Raw genomic sequence first — 23,243 nt, forward strand, 5'->3', positions numbered from 1 at the left:
CTGAGGACGTGGCCAAGGACTAGAAGCTTTGCATAAGCGAAGCAGCCCTTTTTTCGGCTTCAGGGTTAAGTCGCATGGCTTGATGAACTCTCACTATACCAAGATGCGCAAGATGCCCAAGGCGATCGTCGAAATTCATGGCAAAAACGAATTCCTCTGTGCAGAATAAACAGGTTTGCCATTTTAAGCCCACCAATACCTTGTCCATTAAGCGCTGGAAAGTTGGCGGTTCTGAGCAAAGACCGAATGTTGCGCAACCTTGAACTTCCCAGAGGCCACCCGGTGTAATAAATATGGTCTTCTCTCGACTGCTCTATCGACTTGTATTTACCAGTCACCAGTCTTGAGATCGCCCAACAAAAGATACTTAGCATTGCAAAGCATGTTCAGAGCGCCGTTTATGAGCGGGAGGGGTATGCGTCTGTCTTCGTAACGTTGTTCAGGCGATGATAATTGACGCAGAAACACAGTATTCGATCCTTTTTCGCTAACATTACTCGTGGCCCCCTTGAACGCTTGGAGGAAAGAATGATTTCGACGTGGTGCCGTTCATTTATTTCTTGATTTATTGCCTCTCATTCTTGCGCAGACACTCCGTACGGGCTTTGAAGAAATAACAGAGTGGCTTCTTCGGCGATTTATACTGTGCTTAGATATTGGCCTTTGCCGAATATTCTACGACGCCGAAAAAGCAGCGTTTGTATTGTCATATAAAACGTTGGATTTTTCCGTTTAACGCATAGGAAGACAAATTAATGTCGAAAGGTTGTTCGGGAACAAGTAACGTCCTGGTAGTTGTGGCAGAATCCGACCGGACAAACCTTCTCCTTGCGTCCAGAATTTCTTAAATGCATGCGATCGTTGTGCTCTGGATGATGCGTGTATATTCCTGGCTGATGTTTGACAGGGTCAGATTTGGATCTCCATGGAATCAAGCGATTTTTTTTCGAAGCAAATATTATTTTGTGTGTTTGCCTGTGTTCTTGTGTTTACAGTACACGCGACTGTTTAATAAAGATGCGTTTTCGTTTTTTAGATGTAGTAAACAATAATACCGTTAATACTCTGGCAACTTAAACCACACAAGCTATAACTCCGCGGAATTATCTTCTTTTCGCTAAGGTTGTACAAGAAATGCACTTTGGTTGACATCCATATTTTTGTATCGGGCGCAAGCGGAGCATCGGATAGAATCTCCCTGTCAAAGCATCATCATTCGCCTTCTTCACTAGCCCAGTGCGTAAATATTCTATTTAATCGTTAGCCTGGATCGATGTATAATGCAAGAATTCCTTATGCTTCATCATATTTTATGAGCAGCTATCTATTCCTATACAAAACTAAGGAGCCCCCACAACTGACAGAAAACTAAATTAGGAACACAATTGTTACATTATTTCTTGCCCCTGCACTTTGCATTATGCCGTGTTTACGGCATCGAGTTGTTCTTGCCTTGTACTGTTGAACTGTTCCTTATGCGGTGCAGGTGTCGTTAGGAGCTGTGCTTTGATAGCTCCCTTTTCGAATATGCAATGAATGCAATATTCACATTTGTGTAAATGAACCTGAATAAATCAAAAATACACTCACACTAATGTGTATTACTTTATTTGGCTTCTATTCCAAGCCGCTTCCTAAAGCGGAAAACCGTTAAGCATAATAATTATAAAGATTATATTGACGGAAAGCAGCGCATTAGGCTATAGTCTACAGAAAATCAGTATTGACCTAAAGAAAATATGTTAAAAGCGATAGAAACATTAGAATGTTCAGGATTTCGCATATGTAAAGCACTCCGTTTTGTGCGTTGCCGTCTTGTAGTTGACAGCGACGAACCTATTAAGTTTCTTCAACACCGAGAGGCGCGCATAGCTTCCTTTCAGTGTAAGGGCATTGCACACGGGTTTTGGCGAGTCCCGTTCTATGTCATACGCCGCGATGTTGAAGTCCATTGCCATGGCTGTCTCCTTGATGGTACAGACCTGAAATGAAGAAAATTAGTAAACGAATGAAAATTATCAACCCTACTTTTAATTTATTTTTTGTCAGCAGCCTAGGAACGCTAGTATTGTAAAAGTGGCACAGTGGCAGCGCTGACAATGATGGCAATCTAAAAATATAAAGGTTCCACTAAGCATATGAACGTGACAAAACAGTTCAATGAAAGCTCGCAAGGTAGAAGGTGCTCCACGAAAAGGAGAAGGTATGATCCGCTCTGTAGGATGAGTGGGCGGATACTGTGTTTATCTGCATGATAACCCTGACGCCATCATTGACTGAGGTTATCTAGCCTTCTTAATGTGGCCGCTGCCACAGTCAGGCGTAACAGATCCCATAGGAGCCTAAAAAGTATGTACGGGCATTTACAAATATTGTGTCATGGCCTTAGTACTAGTGTCGCCTTCTAATGAAGAGGTATCATGCGCGATACACCTGACAGAGCAAGCATTGAGACTTCTTAGGACGGCAGACAGCTGAGCTAGTTGGTAAGGATTCATTATACAAAAAAGAAGTGAGGCGTGCAGACAGGACTCAAAAGTAGAGAAGTGGTCAACACGAATACCGTCAGAGTACTAGAAATGAAGCTTGGAACGACAGACAGCTGAGCTAGTTGGTAAGGATTCATCATGCAAAAAGGAATTGAGGCGTGCAGACAGAACACAAGAGTAGAGAAGTGGACAACACGAATACCGTCAGTGTACTAGAAATGAAGCTTAGAACGACAGACAGCTGAGCTAGTTGGTAAGGATTCATTATGCAAAAAGAAGTGAGGCGTGCAGACAGGACACAAGAGTAGAGAAGTGGACAACACGAACGCGTTCGTGTTATCCACTTCTCTACTCTTGTGTCCTGTCTGGACGCTTCACTTCTTTTTTCCATATAGAGATTTCGTTCAACATCTTCTATGTGTCGATCTTACCCAATTCGTTATCGCGCCACTGTAAGCGTTTAGTGTGCCCTTTATTTGTGACCCCATGGTGTACGACTATGTTTAATAACTCAAAGTAAAGCTGAATTCTCGTAAAATAATCTGAAGGTAATGGATGGGAACTCATGGTCTCTCACATCATCCCTCTAACGTTAAGTTTAGGAAGTACATGAATCTTCATTTGAATTTCGTTCGTTTCTGTACAGAAACAGAAACTGGAGAGAAAACAAAAGGCTTAGTGGCCTTACAAAGCCCGTTGCTCCTAAACAGTGCGGCAGGCTGGCCAGCCTCCACTTTCTCGTAACAAAATTACAATTAACACATCGCAGTACAACACGTAATTTAAGATGAAAGAATTAATTTTCGCAAATTTCCGAAATGTAATATTTATGAAATGCACACATGGACGCTATAACATAAAGCTATTCCAAACTTTTCTATTCCAATTCTGCAAACAGCCCTCCCCTCCCCCCCCGATGCTTGCTTCGGCGGTTACGAAACTTTGAAGTCAGGAGATTGGAATAAAAACAAATTGGACAAGTTTTACGTTATAGGGCCCATGTATGCAACACCACATACATGTATACATACTTTTACGCTGCTAGATTTGCACTATGCAACATGTACTTAAAAATGACTACACTTACTCATCATAATCCACAGCAAAAATGTTCTCATAAAGACACAAAACAAAAAAAAGGAAGAGGTGTGTCAGTATAGTGTCGCACGGTACTTTTGTGCTAATCATTGTGAAAACGAAATATAAGCGTACTAGCCAGTTTGCAGTCCAAAAACAAGAAAGGGGCTGGCAGATGGAATGGCACACTGTGGTATAAAATTTTTTAAACAGGGTTGAAGTACCTCAGACAGGCTGGCCAACGTTTCGATAGGTGGACCTATCTTCGTCAAAGGCGGCCTCGTCATCCTCGGCGTGTTAGTTTTAAAGGGTTAGTGCAGTGACGTCACGTGCGGGTGTTGTCGCTGGCGGCTGGTTTTAAAGAGAGAGATTACAAGAGGGAACAGGCGCTGTCGTCCGACGTCTGTGAGCCTCATTCTCAAGACGAAGGGACAAGAGCGTGAGAGTGGGCACGCGGGGAGGAAAGAAAAGAAATAGAAGCAGAAAAAAGGGAAAAAAAGGAAAAAAAGGAGGGGGGAGCCAGGGCCGTACCAAGACACAACAAAGGGGGGGGGGGTGAAAGAAAAAGAAAGAGAAAAATGAAATCTTTAAGAAATACGGGGGCTTGGGAGCGTGTTGGGGATGCGAAAGGTTAGGAGGGGTTCAGGGGGAGTCGTTGGCGGCATGTTTTTGAGGCATTAGAACGGCCGGTCAAGCAATAGGTCGAGTAATTTTGAAATAGTTAAGGTGGCGACGGGGAGTGTGCGGTGCAATGTGTGGGGTGACTGAAAGGCAGCCGCATGGTCTTTCAAGGGGCACTGCCCCACGCGCTTAACGTAGGTGTCGTTACGGCGGCATCCAGAAGGCGATACTCTGGGTTGAGGCGCCGAAAAAGGCATATTGACTTCGGAATGTGTTGTCGAGGGGGTTTCAAAAAAAAAGACTAAAAAAGGGGGCCAGGGGGAAGGGGGCGGGGCGAAATCGGTATAGCAAACAGGAGGGTGACGCGTGCAGAAGCGGGCGCGGGAAAGTGTACATGGAAGAAGGGGATCGTACAGTTGGTATAGACGTAAAATCCTGAAAGAGTACATTAAATTGAGTAGTAGGCAGGAAATTTTTTTTTCCTCCTTCCCTTTTCCCTTTCCCTTTCCTCCGAAAAGAAAGAGTAGGTGAGGTTAAGAATTAAAGTTGGTTGGTGGCCTAATGTGTTTTGTGTATTGGTTGGTGATATGAGAGTTTCAGATTTAAGTTACAGCTTTTAAAGATTCTAAGTTGCCGCGTGCCAAATTAATTCCTGTCGGGTGTAGGCAATTAAACTTGTGTATGAGGTATGATTCCGTGTACTTCCTTTCGCGAGGGGAACGGAAATTTGTTTGTAGTATATAGAGCCTTGCTTTGTCAAACATATGTCCATGTTCATTAAAGTGGCTGGCTACTGCTTTGGGTAAATTGTGTTTTGTGTCCGCGTGGTGACCATTGAATCTTGTATTGATTTGTTGTCCGGTCTCACCTATGTATTGTTTGCTACAAGCGGCGCATTCTAGACAGTAGACTACATTGCTTGATGTGCAGGTGAAAGCCGAAGTTACCTTGTGTGTGTAATTCGACGCTGTACTTTTTACTGTAGTAGTGGATTGAATGTGTTTGCATGTAGAGCACCTGGGGCGACCACAGGGATTGGTTCCCAACTTCTTCTTTTTCTGTAGTTTGGCGTGCACAAGAACATCTTTAAAATTAGTGTTGCGTCTGTAGGCCATTCTGGGAGGGTCGGGAAAAATCTTCTTAAGTTTCTGGTTGCTGGTGAGAATCGGGTAGTATTTACTTAGGATGTTATTCACGTTTGGGAGTGTGTTTGAGAATTTAGTAGTAAGAAGAGGCGTTGTTGTTCTTGTGATCTTCGGGCGGGGCTTGAGGACCTCGGCTCGATCAAGTTTGGTTGCAGCGATGTAAGCTGTTTGAAGGTCACTGTTTGGGTGGTTCCTGTTTGATAGCGTTTCTTTAAGGTGATCGAGTCTACCTATGTAGTCTTGGTTTTCAACGCAAATGCGACGTAGTCGTGTGGCTTGGCCTTTAAAGATGCCTTGTTTGCAATGTCTGGGATGGTGGCTGGTATATTCTAGGTACTGTTGTTTGTCGAAAGGTTTCCTATACAGCGTTGTCTTTAGTTCACCATTGTCAATGTATATTGTTGTGTCCAGAAAGTTTATGCGCTCAGTTGAGGATTCTGATGTGAATTTATTGTTGGGTGAACAGAATTTAGAAAGGATACATATTTATCTAGACTGTCTTGGCCATGTCCCCAGATTATGAGTATGTCGTCTATGTATCGTAGGTATGTGTGGGGCTTGGTAGTGCAGCGCGATAGGAAATCTGTTTCTAGAATCCCCATAAATATGTTCGCGTAGCTTGGTGCAAAAGGCGTACCCATGCTTGTACCATGTATCTGTAGGTAGTAACTCTCTTCAAATTCGAAGTAGTTATGTGTGAGAACTAATTCAAGGAGAGACAGGTAAACTTCAGTAGAGTGTTGTGCACTGTGTTTAGACAGCGTTTGTTTTATCGAAGATAAACCATCAGGGATTGGAATGTTGGTGTACAGCGCCGTGACGTCTAGTGTTGCGAGAATTGTGTTGTGGGGTAGTGTGCCTTTAGTATTAATGTCTTCTATAATTCTCAGCAGGTGGGGCGTATCTTGTACAAATGACGGAAGTGTTTTCGGCAAGTTACCAAGGTAGTGGTTAAGGAATGTGGAGATGTGGAACCTTTCGCATCTCCAACACGCTCCCAAGCCCCCGTATTTCTTAAAGATTTCATTTTTCTCTTTCTTTTTCTTTCACCTCCCCCCCTTTGTTGTGTCTTGGTACGGCCCTGGCTCCCCCCTCCTTTTTTTCCTTTTTTTCCCTTTTTTCTGCTTCTATTTCTTTTCTTTCCTCCCCGCGTGCCCACTCTCACGCTCTTGTCCCTTCGTCTTGAGAATGAGGCTCACAGACGTCGGACGACAGCGCCTGTTCCCTCTTGTAATCTCTCTCTTTAAAACCAGCCGCCAGCGACAACACCCGCACGTGACGTCACTGCACTAACCCTTTAAGAGAGAGAGAAACAACTTTATTGACCAAGAGGTTCGGGCACGTAGGTCCCAGGGTCCCCGCACGACCCCACTGCGCTATACGTTTGTGAGTTCATGGAGTTCCATGACGTGGGCGGCCCGGTCAGTGGCGATCTTCTGCCTGGCCGGGTCCGTCGAGCGCAGAAGGGTCTCCCATTCCTCCCATGTAGTCAGGTGCTCCGGGCCCCGCGGGGGAGGGTCCGCCGGGCATTCAAGGAGAATGTGGGTAAGCGTAGCATGGGGGTGAGTGCATTGAGCACACGAGGGGGTGTATGCTCCCGGGCGGATGCGGGAGAGGAAATAGGGGGAGGGAAGGGTGCGGGTCTGGAGGCGGCGCCATAGTATTTGGTGATAGTTGCCAAGGGATTGGTGGGGCGGGGGGTATAGCTGACGTTCGGCGCGATATGCCTGGGTCAGCTCGCTGAAAGAGTGCATGCGCTCCCGGGAAGAGCTCGACTCCGATTCCGCCGCCGCCCGGTTGATGAGACCTCGGGCGTGGTCATTGGCGGCTTCGTTGCCGGGGTTCCCAGAGTGCGCAGGCACCCAGATCAGTTCCACCTGGCGGGGCGGGTTTGCGGAGGGCGAGCTGAGAATGCGGAAGGCGGTCTCGTGGACTCGTCCTCTTGCAAAATTTAGGAGTGCGGTTTTTGAGTCGGAAAGGACGTACCGAGCATTAGTGTGTGTAAGGGCAAGCGCGATCGCCGCTTCTTCCGAGGATTCCGGGGTGGATGCGCCAGGAAGGTGGAGAGTTGCGATGGGTTGGAGAGTATTGTCGACGGCTACAGCTACCGCGTCGTCGCCCGTGCAGGCCGCATCCACCCATACGGCGTCAGCTTCGTTACCGTAGTATTTGTGTAGAGCTTTTGCGCGGGCTTTGCGGCGGGCCGAATGATAGGTGGCGTGGGTGTTCCGAGGGAGAGGTTTTACTGTGAGCAGAGTGTGTATGGGGCGGGGAACTGATAGGAGTGTGGGGTCGGCTGCTGGTATCTGAATTCGGAGAGCGTCTAGTATGTAACGTCCTGTGATAGATTGAGCTAAACGAGTGTATTGTGCTTGCCTGTGGGCCTCTATGAGTTCGTGTGTGGTGTTGTGGAGCCCAAGCTGGAGAAGTTTGGTGGTTTGCGTGTTAGGGGGGAGGTGTAGGGCCACCTTGTAGGCTTTGCGAAGCATAGCATCTAGGGTGGCGATTTCTTCTTGTCGAAGTCGAAGATATGGTATTGTGTAGAGGAAACGGCTAAGTATGAAGGCATGAATGAGACGACACAAATCGGGCTCCTTCATGCCATAGTGTTTGCCGGAAACTCTTCGGATGAGGTGCGACAGCGCTTCCGTCACCCGCTTGAGTTTCCGGATAGTGAAAGTGTTCCGGCCGTTGCTCTGGATGTGTAGGCCCAAGATCCGCAGTGTGTCGACCTCTGGGACGGAGTGTCCGGCCAGAGTAACGGTGATTGGGGCGGTGGGAAGAGTACGTGGTGAGGGACGAATGAAAATTATCTGAGACTTTTCCGGGGAACAGGATAGACCAATGCTTTGTGCGTGCTGTTGTGTGATGTTTGCAGCGGTTTGTAAGGTTTCCTCTATGTCACCATCACTGCCGTGGGTGGTCCACAGAGTGATGTCATCTGCATAGAGGGTGTGGTGAAGGTGAGGGATATCTTGAAGAGCATGGGCTAAGGGAATGAGTGTGGAATTGAAGAGAAAAGGGGAAAGGACAGAACCTTGCGGAGTACCCACTCCGCTGAGGGTGTACGGAGGGGACGCATGGGAGCCCATATGAACCTCGGCCGTGCGTCCCGAGAGGAACGCTTGTATGTACGCGTACATGCGGGCGCCTACATCGAGGGGGGAGAGAGCCGCCATGATCGCTTGGTGTTCTACGCGATCAAAGGCCTTGGACAAGTCCAGGGCCAAGACGGCTTTAGTATGAGCGGGGATGAGAGGGTCAAAGATGTCGTGCGTCAATTGAAGCATTGCATCTTGGGCGGAGAGACCTGGGCGGAAGCCCACCATGCTGTGCGGATATAGGTTGTGGTCCTGCATATGCTGATTGAGTCTGTTTAAAGCAACATGCTCCAGAAGCTTCCCGAGACATGATGTGAGTGATATGGGGCGGAGGTTTGATATGGTGTGGGGTTTGTTCTGTTTCGCGATGAAGATAATTTTGGCATGGCGCCAGGACTGTGGCAGGGTGCCCTCTCTCCAGCATTGATTAAAATATTCTGTAATCTGTGTGATAGATTGATCGTCCAGGTTACGGAGCATAGAGTTTGTTATTCTGTCCTTTCCCGGTGCAGAGCTTGTGCGGATGTTTTGCAGGGCCATGCGGACCTCTTGTTCCGAAATATCGGTGTCAAGGGCCTCATTCGCGGCTCCTGTGTAGGGTGGTAGAGGGGGGGAGGTGCCGGGTGCCGTGTGTTCTGTCCGGAGTTGGTCCAGAAGGGTGTCGGGGGAGAGCGTGGAGTTGTGGATGAGGCGTGTGATGTGATGATGTGATGCTGTGCGCGAGTGTGTGGGGTCAACAAGATGCCGTAGGAGTTGCCATGCGTTCTTGGTAGAGAGGTTGCCAGATATGCTGTTGCACACCTGACCCCAGTTGGAACGGCACAGCTCCTCGGCGTGTGCAGCGATTTGTGTCTGTAGCGTGGCCAGTCTTCGTTTTAGCTTTCTGTTATGTTTTTGGCTTTTCCATCTCTCTAGGATGCTGTGGTGTGCCTCCCAGAGGTGGGCTAGGCGCGTGTCCAGTGTTGGGGTGTCGGGTGACGTGGTAATGTGTTGTGTGTGTGCGGTTATATCGTTTAGGAGAGATGCGACCCACTGATCAATGTCTTGTATCGGGGTGTCTGGGTGTTCTTGTCGTGCGGACCGGATTGCATCCCATTTGATAAGATTGTGGGTGAGGAGTCGAGGGCTGTGTTGTGTGTGAGGTATTTGGATGGCTATCATGTAATGGTCGCTTCCGAGTGTGTGTTGCGTTCGTGACCACGAGATACCTTTGAGGCAACGGCTAAGTGTAAGGTCCGGACTAGTATCCATGGTTACACTGTTGCCAATTCGGGTTGGTGTGTGAAAGTTGTTATGTGTAGTAAGGCGCAGGTCTTGGACAGTAGTCCAAAGCCTGCGACCCCGTGCTGTGGTGTACCGATAACCCCAGTCTGTATGCTGAGAGTTAAGGTCGCCTCCTATGAGTAGGGGATTTCGGCCCGCGATGTTATGAATTTTATGGAGTAGAGTATCGAGAGTGGTCATAGCTTGGCGCGGAGTGTGGTATATGTTGGCAATGAAGATCGGAGGTGTATTACGTTTCGTGGGGATGATTTCAATGAGGACACACGGAGTGGTGGAGGTGATTGTGTGTTCTTGGTAGGTAATAGTGCGATGTATCAGTGTGGATACCCGAGGGTTGGCGGTGGTGTCTGAGTGTACTGCGTGGTAACTGGGAAGTTTGGCTTGGTGTTGTGTGTCCTGCAACAAAAGGATCTTAGGTATGGCAGGGAGGGTAGGTATTAAGAGCTGCAGCGGCGCGCGCTTGCCCCGAAAGCCGCGGCAGTTCCATTGAATTAGTGATAGGTGGGTAGAATTATCCCGGCCCGCCATATTGGAGCGTGGGTGGGGCGAGGATAGGTTCTCGTGGTGGTAGTGGAATAGGAGGAGTAGGTAGGTGTAGGATGGAGGTAGGGGAAACCTCCTGTGAAGAGCTGGTATTTGTCTCTAGCCTCTGAAGGCGCGTCTCAAATTGTGCAAAAGTACGTTCGAGAGTTAGGCTTAAGCGTGTGAAAAGTGTGTCCATCTGTTGCTCAAGGCGAGAAGATAGCTGTTCGGCGAGTGTTGTGAACTTGGTTTCGAGGCGCGTCTCCAGAGCTACCAATTTGGCGTCAAATTTCGATTCCAAGTCTTTAAGATCAGCCTGATAATCGGCATGCGAGTCCGATGTGCGTTTCTTTTTGTGGGGGGGTGAGGCGGGTATGGCAGGTGCGGTGGGTGATTCTGCAGTGGGTGGGAGGATTCGCTCTGGGGAGGGTTGCTGGGGTGTGGAGGGGGGAACGGGGTTGTGTGTTAAAAGTGTTGTGAGGCGGCTTACCTCCACACGCAGAGCCCGAAGCTCCTGGTCGCGGGGGTCCGGGGTATGCGGGGTGTTGCTTGCCAGTTTTGTGTTCACGTTGGGCGTCTTCAGCTTGTCCGCCCATGTCGGTCGGTCCGAGCTCTTAGAGCGCCCTGTTTGTTGGCCGGCAGATGGTTCCGAGCGTTGGAATCCTGAACTGCGCGGTGAGTTGTGGTCGTCTTGTCGCCGGGATCGTGCTTCGCGTTCGGGGGTAGGTTTCGTTGTCCTGTAGAGGTGGCGGTGCTCGCATTCCCGGGTTCCGGACAAGTGCGGGCCTTGGCAAATGATGCAGACGGGAGTGCATGTTGGATTTGGTTCCTTCGGGTGTGACTCGCCGCATCTGGGGCACTTGTGTGTCCTAGGTTGGATACAAACATCTGTGCGGTGGCCTATGGTCCGGCAGTTGCTACAGGTCTCGATCCTTGGTGTGTAAGGCGTGCACATATGCAGTCCTCCGCCATAAACAATTTTTCGGGGGACGATGGCTTGACCGAAGGTGATAAGTATCGAGCGTGTAAGACCCATCCGTCGAGCATCTAGTATAGTAGCGTAGGGGTTGCGTGCGATCAAGTCTGCTAGAAGCTCTTGCGGCGATTCTTTCCAGTAGGCATTCGTGATAACTCCCCTAACTGAGCCATCAGGGGGTGCGATATATGCCGCCATGGCATACTCACGTTGGTCGTAGATGATGTGCTGGAGTTGCACAAGCTTGAGAGCGTCATCTTGATTCGCCGCAGACACTATGCAAGTGTTATTGACCGGGTGAATTCGAAGTGTCAGCATGGAGGGGTCCTGCATGAGAGCGGTGAGGAGGTAGCGTGGCTGGAGCATCGTCAGGTCAAGGCCTCCCTGGGAGCGGAAGACGACTTTATATTCGTCTGGCGGAAGAGCCGGCAGCTGCTTGATCTTTTGTGCAGCTGTACGGAGCACGCGTAGCTGCGTCGAGGAGCTGTGTGGTGCGGGAGTTGTGGTGGTATCCCGCGTTTCCCGCGGCTGACTCTGCGATTCCCGACCGGTAGGATCGGCGCTTGGATCTTGGGTCGCTTTTCTGGTTTTCCGGTGATTCGCCTGTGTTCTCAGGACTTGGGTCCAGTCCCGAGGGTCATACTGGCTCGGGTCCATGTCGGTACCTTGCACCTGAACCTCCATGCTGTATGAAAGCGTTGGTGTAGTCGTGCGCACTCGAGATAGCAGCGACCGGCAGTTTTCGCCGTCGCGGCGGCCGAGCGTCTCGCCGGAGCTGGGGAGCCGGAGTCCTCAACCCTTTAAAACTAACACGCCGAGGATGACGAGGCCGCCTTTGACGAAGATAGGTCCACCTATCGAAACGTTGGCCAGCCAGTTTGCAGAAATTCAATGTCATTTTCAGTCAAAAACATTGTGATAATTCCAGAATTTGTCAGCTTAAATTTGATCTGTGTGTAGTTCCAGAAAGGTCCTCTAATATATGACCTGTACATCGATGTCGTTTTGACGCAGATAGCCCTGAGAATGAGGACTTACCTGAAGAAGAGTGGAATTTTGGGCTAGTTGGTGGAGCATATATACTTGAGAACGATGAAGCGTGATAGATGGGGTAAAGTAAGGCGAGACAGACGGGACAAGCGCTTAAATGTGTATTACAGTCATTTTCCCATGGACGCTGCGGTATTCAACTGTGGAAGTACCTCCTTTTACGGTCCTCAATGGAATATATTGTCTACAGGTGTACTTGCACCAATATAGACGTCATCGGAATCACAGTTTGTGATTCTTAGTACATAAAAGAGTGCATGAGGGCTCTAGGGAGAGGAGTTTCATAATAGGTTAACAGCCAAAGACGTTTTGCGGTCTGTTCACGCGTGGCACCATCGAAAGCGCCGAGTTAGAAACGTGGAAGCATGTACTCACGAGGGCTCTTTTCATATTTTGCGGGCTTTCTCTATAGCTCGGAACTATTCCGTAAGAGGCAAGAAAATATATAGTTGTGAACTCAACATGTCTTTCAGTGCTATGTAATTTGCTCACTGGAAGGTGTACATATATATTTGTGCCCTTGATTAATTATCCTTGAGTAACTAGATTTAGAGACACTGCCATAACTAGTGTTCTTAGTGCGTATAGTGAGAACAAGCATGCTTTTATACAATGCAGTCATCGTATGAAAGAAAAAACAGCCCAAAATACGGCAATAAGCACCCAGTAGACGACGACAGTAGTACTCACCGTTTGCTGAACATATTATTTATGAGAAGTATAAGTGTAAAAAAATTTGCGAAAATTACAAAAATACCATCTGCAAATTAGAGCGATGCATCTACTACTTCAAATCACCAAACAGTGGCGTTCGATGCAACCAAGCCACAGCTTACAAAACGTTAATTAAGGAGCATCGAACCTGAAACATACCACAAAGATGTCATAATACCATATAATCAAATATTTGTCTGGAAGTGGTTAATTTGGACGTTGTCAGCATTTTGTCACTCGTTTTTCGTACGCCTCTTTTATTATGTTTTACATAACAAGGATGTACCTCAGGTAGACTACGCTTACAGCCTTGACGCAGCACCAAATTTTAAGAAAAATACGCGTGGGCTAGTTGGTAAAGCTTCATCCTAAGAGCAGCGCAAAAAAAAAAAAACACGTACAGGTAAGAACAGGATAGGACTGACGCTGTCTCGAAACTGAGAAATTTATGGAAACAAACGCATGTTATTCCGCTAACAATTATATGTACGCTCCAGGCACTTTCTTTCTTTTTTTTTTTTGACGTAGCCGTCGCCGTCACCATGATGTTCTCTATAAAATTGTAGGGCTATAACACCGTCGCTACACATCGTATGCTGTATGTGCGAGTGAAAGAACGCGAGGGGAGCTGACGATCGCGGCTGGATCTGGTGCGCGTGAGGGAGGAAGGCGGAGAGCAAACGCGCCACCTTCCGTACCGCGAAAGGTCGTGGGAGGATGAGAGGACGAGAGGGAGGGGGTAGGCGGGGTTGGGCTCCGGCAGCTTTGCGTATTTTGACACTGGGCGCAAGAGGAAGTGACGACTGCGGCTCAATCTCATGCGGGAAACGGAGGAAAGTGAGGAGGCATGGATGGGGGGGGGGGGTGCAGCGTGTACTCCACCAGCAGCTGCGCACTTTGCTCGGCGGTGCGCGGTCGCGCGTTTCTTATCTTCAAGGAGATCTGCAGACGGCTCATACCTTTATGTGTGCTGTTTTCTCGCCGCTGTTTGCGTTGAAGCGATACACAGCATGAAGGTCACTTCGCTCGCTACTGCTGCCGCTTGCTCACGCCAGCGTTTTGACAGCGAGTGTCTGCGGTCATCGAGTCTGATGCGTTCATGTTTGCCTGTGCACGCTGACACCATGCCTGGTAATTCAGTTAGTAAGCGAATGTTTCCCAGTTTATAACGCCGATAAAACTAGTGTGCTTACTTTCTATAACTATCTGATTTGTTATCGCAATCAATGCTTCGCCTTTTGGGTGAAACTCTAACCTCTTTATACGCGATCACATCCCGTGCACACACACGTTGTACAATAACAAGCGTGATGTGTAATCAGGAGCGTGCTCATAAAGCCCAGGTGCCATCAATATGCCTGATTAGGCCTAATCTCTGTCGATTTTTTAATACTCAATTCACTCTGTGATAATGATACTTAAGGAGGACTCACTAATGCATCTTTTGCTTTACATATATGAAACGATTCTCCTGCTTCCCTTATGAGTTATTTATTCAGATGGTGAATGATAGTGCGTAGCTGAGAACATGGTTCGCAGCCTCATACGTTCCGATTTGCGCCAGTTTACCATTCTTGTTGGGTCTTTCATTATCATTTAGGCGCGCGGTGATGTAGCGCCCCGTCAGCGCTGTATACACCCTTCGGCATGATAATGGTAACCTGTACATCACGCCCGTTCTACAGGGAACAAATGTGGACTTTTGCTTAACGCCTCACTTGTAAAAACAAATCGTTTTCGCCGAACAGCGGCGCAAATGGCACTCATTTTCCTTGGTGCCGAAAAAAAAAACACGTCAAGACCGCGCCTTTCTGCCACGCTTTTTAATGACAGGTGACATACGACACACATATAGCATGAACGCCACCTTGCATTTCTATGTGCGTTAAGTGATTTGCCGTCTTCTTTTAGCTAACAAATGATCTTCTCGCAAGAAGAGGTGAGCACATGTACCATGTATAGCCAGCGTATTTGAGGGTATACCCCCTTGGTGATCGAAGCTCTCGTGAGTGGTCGCTGGGTACAGCATACACAACGCCGCCTTTAGGCGCGAAAATGTGGTACCCCCTCTAGTGAGGTTACAGTAAGCTGGAGTGTAGTCTAAGAGAGGTTTGACTAAACGAGCGGCGCACCTTCAGCAAAGATGGCATAATTTCAACTTCAAATTTGGAAACTGTATAACGCCCACTTTTGGCGTTTCACAAGTGAATTTAAAGCCTTGTCCAGTTTCTATGAAAATATGCAGAATATCGTTCATCCTACGAGTCATTAGATATGGGGACGATGAACGTGTGTTAATGTAAAGAGTCAAAGCCGTTCGTTGGATGAATGGCGTCGAGAAATTTTCAAGGAAACTGGAGAAGGCTTGAAGTTCGCTCGTGAGACGGCAGAAGTAGGTGTTATACAGACTCTGGATTGAAAATTGAAGTTGAAATTGGACCACCTTTGTTGTAGATATGCCTGTCGCTTAGTAAAACCACTATAAGACCACACTTCAGCGCACTCTAAGCTCAATAAAGGGGACATCGCAGTCCCGCACCTAAAGGCGGAATTCTTTAAGCCGTTCCCAGAGACCACTGAAGCGAGCTTCGGCCAGCGTGTGGGTAAGCTCGAACACGCTGGCTACCCGGTAGATTTCCTCATCCGTTCTTGCGAGAAGATGTGTTGGCTAAAAGAAAGAGGCAAATTATTTGACCACACAAAAAAAATGACAGGTGGCCGTCATTTCATATGTGCATCGTATGTCACGTGGCCTAAAAGAGAGGCAAAAAGGTGCGGGGTTGACTTGGTTTTCGTGGCACCAAAGCAAATGAGCTACATTTGCACCGCTGTTGAGCGAAAATCGGAGAATAGGATTTATCTTTCGAACAAGTACTGAGTTAAGCAAAGGTTTTCTGCAGAACGGGCGTGGTGTGCCAGTTGCCAGTATAATGCGAAAGTGTCTACGTAGAGAGGGCGTGGCGCTGCGTCAACGTACGCTTGAAAGAGCACAAGAGCCAGTAAGAATGATAGACTGTCGTACAGTGGAGCACGTTGTGGCGCAACTGGCTGCAAACCCTGTTTTGCGCTACACCCCATCATTCACAGTCACAGTGATGAATTCAGAAGGTAAATAGTAGAACTGATTCGTATTTGTGAAGGAAACGATGTGTGCGTCAGTCATCGTTATCACAGAGTGAATTGAATTTTCTTCATTCAAAGGACTGACAAAGATTACGCATAATCATGCGCACGTATTGTTCACGTCGGGGCTGTATGAGCACGCTCCGTATTTCATATCACGCTTGTTCTTGCATAACGTTCTTGGGGTGCTCGGGACAGGATCGTGCATAAAAAGTTTGTCCATATCAGTAGACTTCCGAGGGGCGAGTCTGCGGCCGTCCTGTAGTCTTCTTACCTGTCCGTACTTTTGTTGCGCTGTTCTTAAGATGAAGCTTGACGCATCACCTTTCCCGGTTAGCGAGTCCTGCGCGAGGAGGCCTTTTTTGCATTCAGCTTAATTCCTGGTCCCCTTTGCTGCCTGCGGATTTGCTTCATGCGCCCACCAATCTCAAAGATAGTCAGTCAGCGGAACGCAAACGCGCGATGACAGGGTGCTACGCATCGCACGTGCACCAACGTGGCAGGCACGGTGTCTGAGTAAAAGGTGGGGTGTGGCGCACGAGACTATCGTATCCGGAAGCCATCAATGTTTCTCCGCACCTGGGGTTCGAATCTGCTTGCTTCTGAAAGCAGCGTCGGCAATTTTTATATTGCTGGGCTTTCGAAAACGCAAGGTGACTTCTTCGATACCACGGCTACCGGCGCAGACAGCATTTCATGTTATGCTCCGGTGCGTGGTCCAGAGCATGATGAACAAACGAACATGGTGGGCTCCTGTTTTGCTGGTAAAGGCTGTTTTCAGTAGAACATGTCTTTTGAGAAAAATTGAAACAAAGTCAGACGTCAGATGCCTGCTAACTGCTACTACGCTGGTTAACTACAGCATACTGACCACTGGCACGGCCAGCTCATGGCGGATAAAAGTGGCAATGAGCCATGCGAGGACGAACCTTGGCGATGAGCGTCTCTTCGCTTTCGAATGTGGACGTCTTTCTTGACGCCTTATCGTAAGACTGGGCCACATATAAAAGCTTGTTGTACACGTAGTTGAACTTCAGTCCTCGTGGCGATTGTGAGTTGCATATCTGCAGGAAATTGTGAAAAAAACGAAGGCATTAACGGTCATATGGCTGCCGGCTCTCTGCGATCCATCCCCACTCCCGGTGTGATGGTCAGGTGTGCGCAAAAATCTGTGCAAAGCTGTGTGCTTACTTGGAATAAGCACGAGTTTGAATGAAATACAGTCACAAAAATTAAACAAAGATATTCTCTATTAGATGTAAGTTAACCACACCAAATATTACGAGCACAAAAGAAATTCACACTGTAACCGAACGCAAAATAAGTACGTGGCGAGTGAATCAACTAAATTCGAAGCACAGAATATTGACAAGGCTGCGCGAGACTCCCAATATTGATGTGATGGTAACGCATCTCTTGCATTGAGACATGTTGTGTGCATCGAAATTGTGCGGCCAGTCTGGCAACAGTGAGGCCTAACCTATGTCTAAAACGCCACCGCTGCAATAAAGAGCACTTTTGTTCCGAGCCTGTTGTTTTCTGCATGCCGACGTATGTTGTCAGAAGAGCCGATTCCCGCCCATGAACCGGCTCCTGTAAGTGTTGCCGTCGTCGGAGCGTCTGCTGCTGTCCTGGTCTGCTCCTGAAAACGGAACGAGATTTCTTCAACAGATGGACCTGTACTTTGATGCCGCCGCTACGATGCTGGAGTGGACAAAGGCGCAGAAGGCAGCGAAATACCTTCACGTGGGGGGTCATAAAGCAATCGATATTCTCCATAGCTTTCAGCTGACGGCTGAGCAACGCGATGGTTCCGACGTAATTGTACCGAACTTAGAAGAGTACTTCAGTCCGAGGCGGTACAAAACGTACGAACACTACGTCTTTACAGGTCCGTCCTTTCACCAATGAAAGGACGGACCATTCGAGCAATTTTCGAGAGATGTTTAGCTGATTTTCCCAAACTGCAATTTCGGAGAGCTGAAATATTCACTGATTTTACAGCAGCTCGCATGCGACATTGAGGCTCGAAAGACAGCAAGCTGAGGGCCAGACTACTGCATGAGTGGGACCTCATGTTGGAAAAATTAATTCAACCCTGCAAAACAGCACAAAGTGCCGCCAGTGAAAGCCGTGCTTGGGAAGAAACCCAGGCACACCTAAAGGCCTTAAGAGCTAGTGCCCCGAAAAGAAATGCCTTTACTGCGTGCGAGAGCATAAAGCAAGGACGTGTCTGCCAGAGGCGAAAAACATGAGGCATCTGCAATAAAAACAATCACTTCGCAACTCTTGCTGCAGAACAAGAAACAATGTTCAGCAAGTTCACTGCGCCGGAAAGGCCCAGGAAGAAAATGAGGAATCTGCGATTTCCAGCGATTAGCGTCCACGACGCGTCAAGAAACTCGGACTGGGTAGTCGCTGTAAAGCTGGCTAATCACGAGGCACAGCTAAAAGTTGACACGAGAACACCAACCAAGCTTCTTCCACACACTATTTTTGTCAACTTTGGCAAAAAGTGATAACTCGTCCTTCGGCAAAGGTATTGAGACGATAAAGTGGTGAATAATCAAGCTCTTTGGGCTCGTCACGCTACCTGTCAGGATTGGCAAACTCGAGGAGCCAGCGGACTTTCTGTTGTCAAAAGAAAGGCATGTAAGCGCTTTTAGTACTGAAGGCTTGCGAACGCGTTGGTTTGATCTCAAGAGTCCATTGTCTGCAGGTTGAAATGCACTTGAAGTACCAGGCCCTCAGCGAGTTACCACAATTCTTCACCGGTCTGGCTTGCTTCAAGGAAGCCTATCGCATTCGCCTCGAAGGGCCAACACCAGTGGCGGCTGTGGGCGCGCCGAATTCCGCACGACAATCGAGAGGCAATGCAGACTCAGCTTGGGCGCGTGTAACAGCACAAAATCATGGAAAGAACACATGCCCCCTCTGATCGGGTTATCCTGTTGTCACCGTCCTGAAGGAGAGCGGCCGTCTACGCGTTTGTTTCTGCCCTAGACTCGTTGATTGATACTTGAAAGGGGAACACTATCAGCTGCCGTCCCGTGACGAGGAGGCCGAGCTGTTGAGCGCTGAAAACGTTGAGCCAACTAAATGCAAATTGTAGTAGATTTCAACCATATTCCGCTCGGCAAGGCACCACCGAAAATCTCTACATTCGGCCGGTACCGTTATCTTGGGCTGCCTTTCGGATTTTGCACTGCGGACAAGGTGTTTCAGATGGCAACGAATACCATCTTGGATGTCTTAGACGAAACGCGCGTCTACATCTATCACGTGCTTGTGTGAAGTGCAACCGAAGAGGAGCATGATAGGTGCCTTCGCGCCACCATGGCCGCGCCACAGGCAGCCGGCCTAACCCTCCACCGTAAAAAAATTGTATTTAGCGTTAAAGAGGTACACTTTTTGGGCAACTTCCTTTCTAAAGATGGCATCAAACGAGATGGAAAGCTGGTCAAATGCGCTCTTAGCATGCTGCCGCCCACGTCAAAGCAAGGCGTAGAGAAGTTTCTGGGCGCCGTAAATTATTTTGGAAGGTTTATTTCAAACTTGTCAGCGAGGACTAAGAACCTACGTGTATTGCTAAAACACGATCACTTGTTTGACTGGACATGTGCTCACGAGAGAGAGAGAGAGAGAGCGGAAAATGTTGTGTGATGTGTTATCGACAGTGCCTGTGCTAGCAGTATCTGATCCGCCCAAACCTTCCAAGACTACAGCACACTCTTCCAGCTCCGCGATAGGCACCACCCTTCTTCAGCTGCGTGGCAACAAATGGCGTCCAGTCGCGTACCCTTCCCGCGCGTTGTGCGATCCCGAATCAAGATATCGTCAAATTGAAAAGGAAACGCTTGGAATAATGTGCGCGTGCGAACGCTTTCGAGACTTCATTATTGGCTTGAGCGCTAAAGTAGAAAAGACCACTGACCTCTCCTAGCAATTGCCCAAAAGAACCTGTGCGTCACGCCGCCTCGTCTCCAGCGTTATTATTATTATTTTTTGCTGTGCCTAATGCCTTTTTCGCATTTCAGTGCAGTACGCTCCCCGAAAGGACCTGCCTTTAGCCGAGGCACTATCCAGGATAACAGACGGCGTGAAAGGCGACCATGAACATGAAAGAGACGATGCTACAATTATTGAATTATTGAAGCATCAGTTCGAAATAGTCTCGTCAGCCCCCTTGCGGTGGAATCGCTAGCGAAATATATCAAGGAAGATGACTACTTTAGGCAAAAACCTGTGGCATTGGAAAGTGACTTACTCTAACAGGCTCACTGGCATCCTTCGAAGAAGAGCTAACATGCATAAAAGGCGTTCGGCTGCGAGTATGGAGGGTATCACTCCCGAAATCGCTCAGCCGCGCAATGCTGCCAGTGCATCAAGGACACTTGTTCATAGCAAAATGTAAGCGCACTGCAAGGCTATAATGTACTGGCCAGGTGTGGCCGCACAATTAGCAGAAACTGTGTCTAAACGTCCCACATTTCGATGTTTTGCATACCGGCAACCAATGATGATGATGATGTATGGGGTTTTATGGCGCAAGGGCCAGGTATGGCCAAAGAGCGCCATGTCTGTGGTAATGAGTTTGCTGTGTAATTATGACTACTGTGAAATTGGTGTGACGTGGCTGTAAAGGGGCCTTAAAATATGCGCTCTAAAGTGCGTAAAACCTGTATAATAAAATTATGGCGATGATGTATGACTTGTACTATGAACATTTAGATGCATATAAAAAGAATGATACTATCGGTAAAATATATCAGATTATGATAAATGCTAGAGCACTACTGTACCTAATCTGGGAACGGTGATGCCTAATCTATGTATAAACACGAGTCGCTGCAAGTTTCCGAAATGAATGAAGACATACTTTTAAAAGATTAGCCAGAATAAGCTATAATTTGATTACAGGTCCGTACATAATCTGCGTCATTGTGCCACACCGTTTTTCACTTGTTTAGCAGAATGTGGGCACCTACACCAACTTTTAAAGATGCGCCAACTGTGTTCAGTTGAAGCATATAAAGCAGTCTCCCTAATACTAAATCTTCGTATGCTGAATCTAAAAAGGTTTGCTTTTAAAATATAATGGCCGCTTCGAACTTGCTATTGCACAGCTTAGAGTCAGCTTTGCTTGTTAAATAAAAGTATTGTAAAAGGAGCCGTCTGGTATGTGCGTGTTATGGCTTGGCGCACAGCCTTTATCTCCCATACAGCGATTCCAACTTATCACATTTATTTGTAGATATCCGCGAAACAGAATGTTTCAACGCATGTTTTCAGCTCACGGCAATTAGAGGTGCAACTTATGTTCAGTATTTCTGCCCCCGATAATATAACCAGGGGCTAACGAATGAACAAGGGGCAAATTGAAAACTAGCGCTTAATGCTATTGCAATAGCAAGTTCACGTTTAAAAATGTGTGAAGTTTGATACGCATTTACAAAAGTCCTTACACAAATATTCGCATATTGCAATTATTCGCACGCATAGACTACTATCCTTAACAGGTTCAGACATATCACTAAGTGTTTTCAAAGGTTACTTTTACGAATGTCGAAAGAAGCGTCATCTGAGCTCAACTGACGCATAAGAAGAAGTATACTCTAAATGTGGGCCGAATTCTAGTACTCCTCAGAGTAATGACATACTAAACCAAAAGTGAGGTTGAGACGACCTCATTTCAAGTGCAGTTAACCTACATTCTCGACGAAAAGGAATTTTCATGTATTCAGATCCTATATGATATTTAAAAAAATGCTACAGAATGTCTGAGAATTGTTTACTAATGCGTAAGCACACTTTGTCTCTGCTGCTACTTCGCTTTTACTTATTTAGCTGGCTTACGCATTTCTACTCATCGCTCCCAATCATCTCCTATTACACTATTATAATGACTACATGTTCTGACGTGGCCAATTATGCATTTATTTTTGCAGATATATCGTATCAAAGTACAAACGCCACCACAACCGCTTTTTTTTGTTGCCACATCACAGCTTTTTCTTTCGTTTTAATTTTTTTCTTCTTTTTGTTGCAACCTTGAGGCGGCGACGGTGAAGTCACCAGTTTTCCATACATTTTTGTTTGTTTTTGTAATGGTATCAATCAACTAGTATTACACTATTACAACGATTACTAGTGTTAGCTTGGCCATTTATGCATTTACTTTGCAGATATATGGCGTCGAGGGACGGACACATTTTCCTGGGGCACTCGCCAAAAACTGATTACACATTATTAAATAAAACACATTAAATAAGCGATCGTACCACAAAATATACAGGCCGGCATTTTGCCCACGGGATGGCTGATGCAAGTCTGTGAGCAGCGCAATAACATTTTGGTGAAAGAGGGACCGCAGGTAATCAAGTGTTATCTTACTCTTCACACGTTACAGTATCATTGCGAAATGTTTTGAATTGCTGCTCAAGCAATGAGTCTTGCCAGACAATGCTGTAGCTGAAGCAGCCGTTGATATTACGGCTCTACTCAGCACCAGCACGCAAAAAAATATTGTGACATTGTTGGATATGTTAGCAGACACTCGCACTGAAATGCACGCACAATTCACATTTAATTTTACAAGATGCCCTTGAGATACGGCCTGCTTGAGTGAGATGTGCCTTTAAATAGATAACGCTTCCGTTGCAAAGCGGCATGGCATTTTATCTCCATATTTAGGGAAGCATTAGGCTGTTTAGGCTAACAATATCATCATCACCTAATTGACTTGTATGATGTAACTGAAGCCAACACATTCTTTACTTTAAATTGATAGAGCGTGTACAAAGTGTCCGTAAAGCTATTGGCACTTTATGCCGGCCAATGTATAATAAATAAAACAGACTTTCCAATGATAGATTTTGTAAGAGAGAGAGAGAGAGAGAGAGAGAGAGAGAGAGAGAGAGAGGACATTTATTTGATTTAAAATGCCTTACGTCGCTAGCTGGCAGTTAGCCAGGAACCATTGGGCTCTAGCGGCGTCGACCGCTCTGGCATCCGCGATATGCTGGGTTTTGGTATTGAGCTGATTAACGTGGTCTCCCGGTCCGTTTTGTTAATTGTGAGGTTTTACGCGGCAAACCCACGATAGGATTATGAGGCAGTCTGTAGTGAGGGGTCTACCAAA

General features: G+C 47.3%; 1 protein-coding gene across 7 annotated transcripts in view; it reads right to left on the minus strand.

Annotated features, from left to right (window-relative positions):
• Positions 1–1,657: 1,657 nt before the first annotated feature.
• Positions 1,658–23,243, minus strand: part of LOC135910214 (uncharacterized) — a 71,744-nt gene continuing 50,158 nt past the window's right edge. For all 7 annotated transcript variants that reach the window (XM_070526515.1, XM_070526513.1, XM_065442270.2 and 4 more), the window contains 2 exons: positions 17,032–17,166; positions 1,658–1,982 (listed from right to left, as the gene is read on the minus strand). In XM_070526515.1, coding sequence (XP_070382616.1) covers positions 1,770–1,982; positions 17,032–17,166 — 348 coding nt within the window. In that variant the 3' untranslated portion in view covers positions 1,658–1,769. The remainder of the gene's footprint in view (positions 1,983–17,031; positions 17,167–23,243) is intronic.

Source organism: Dermacentor albipictus, chromosome 10 (assembly GCF_038994185.2).
Source record: "Dermacentor albipictus isolate Rhodes 1998 colony chromosome 10, USDA_Dalb.pri_finalv2, whole genome shotgun sequence".
NCBI classification, from domain to species: Eukaryota; Metazoa; Arthropoda; class Arachnida; order Ixodida; family Ixodidae; genus Dermacentor; species Dermacentor albipictus.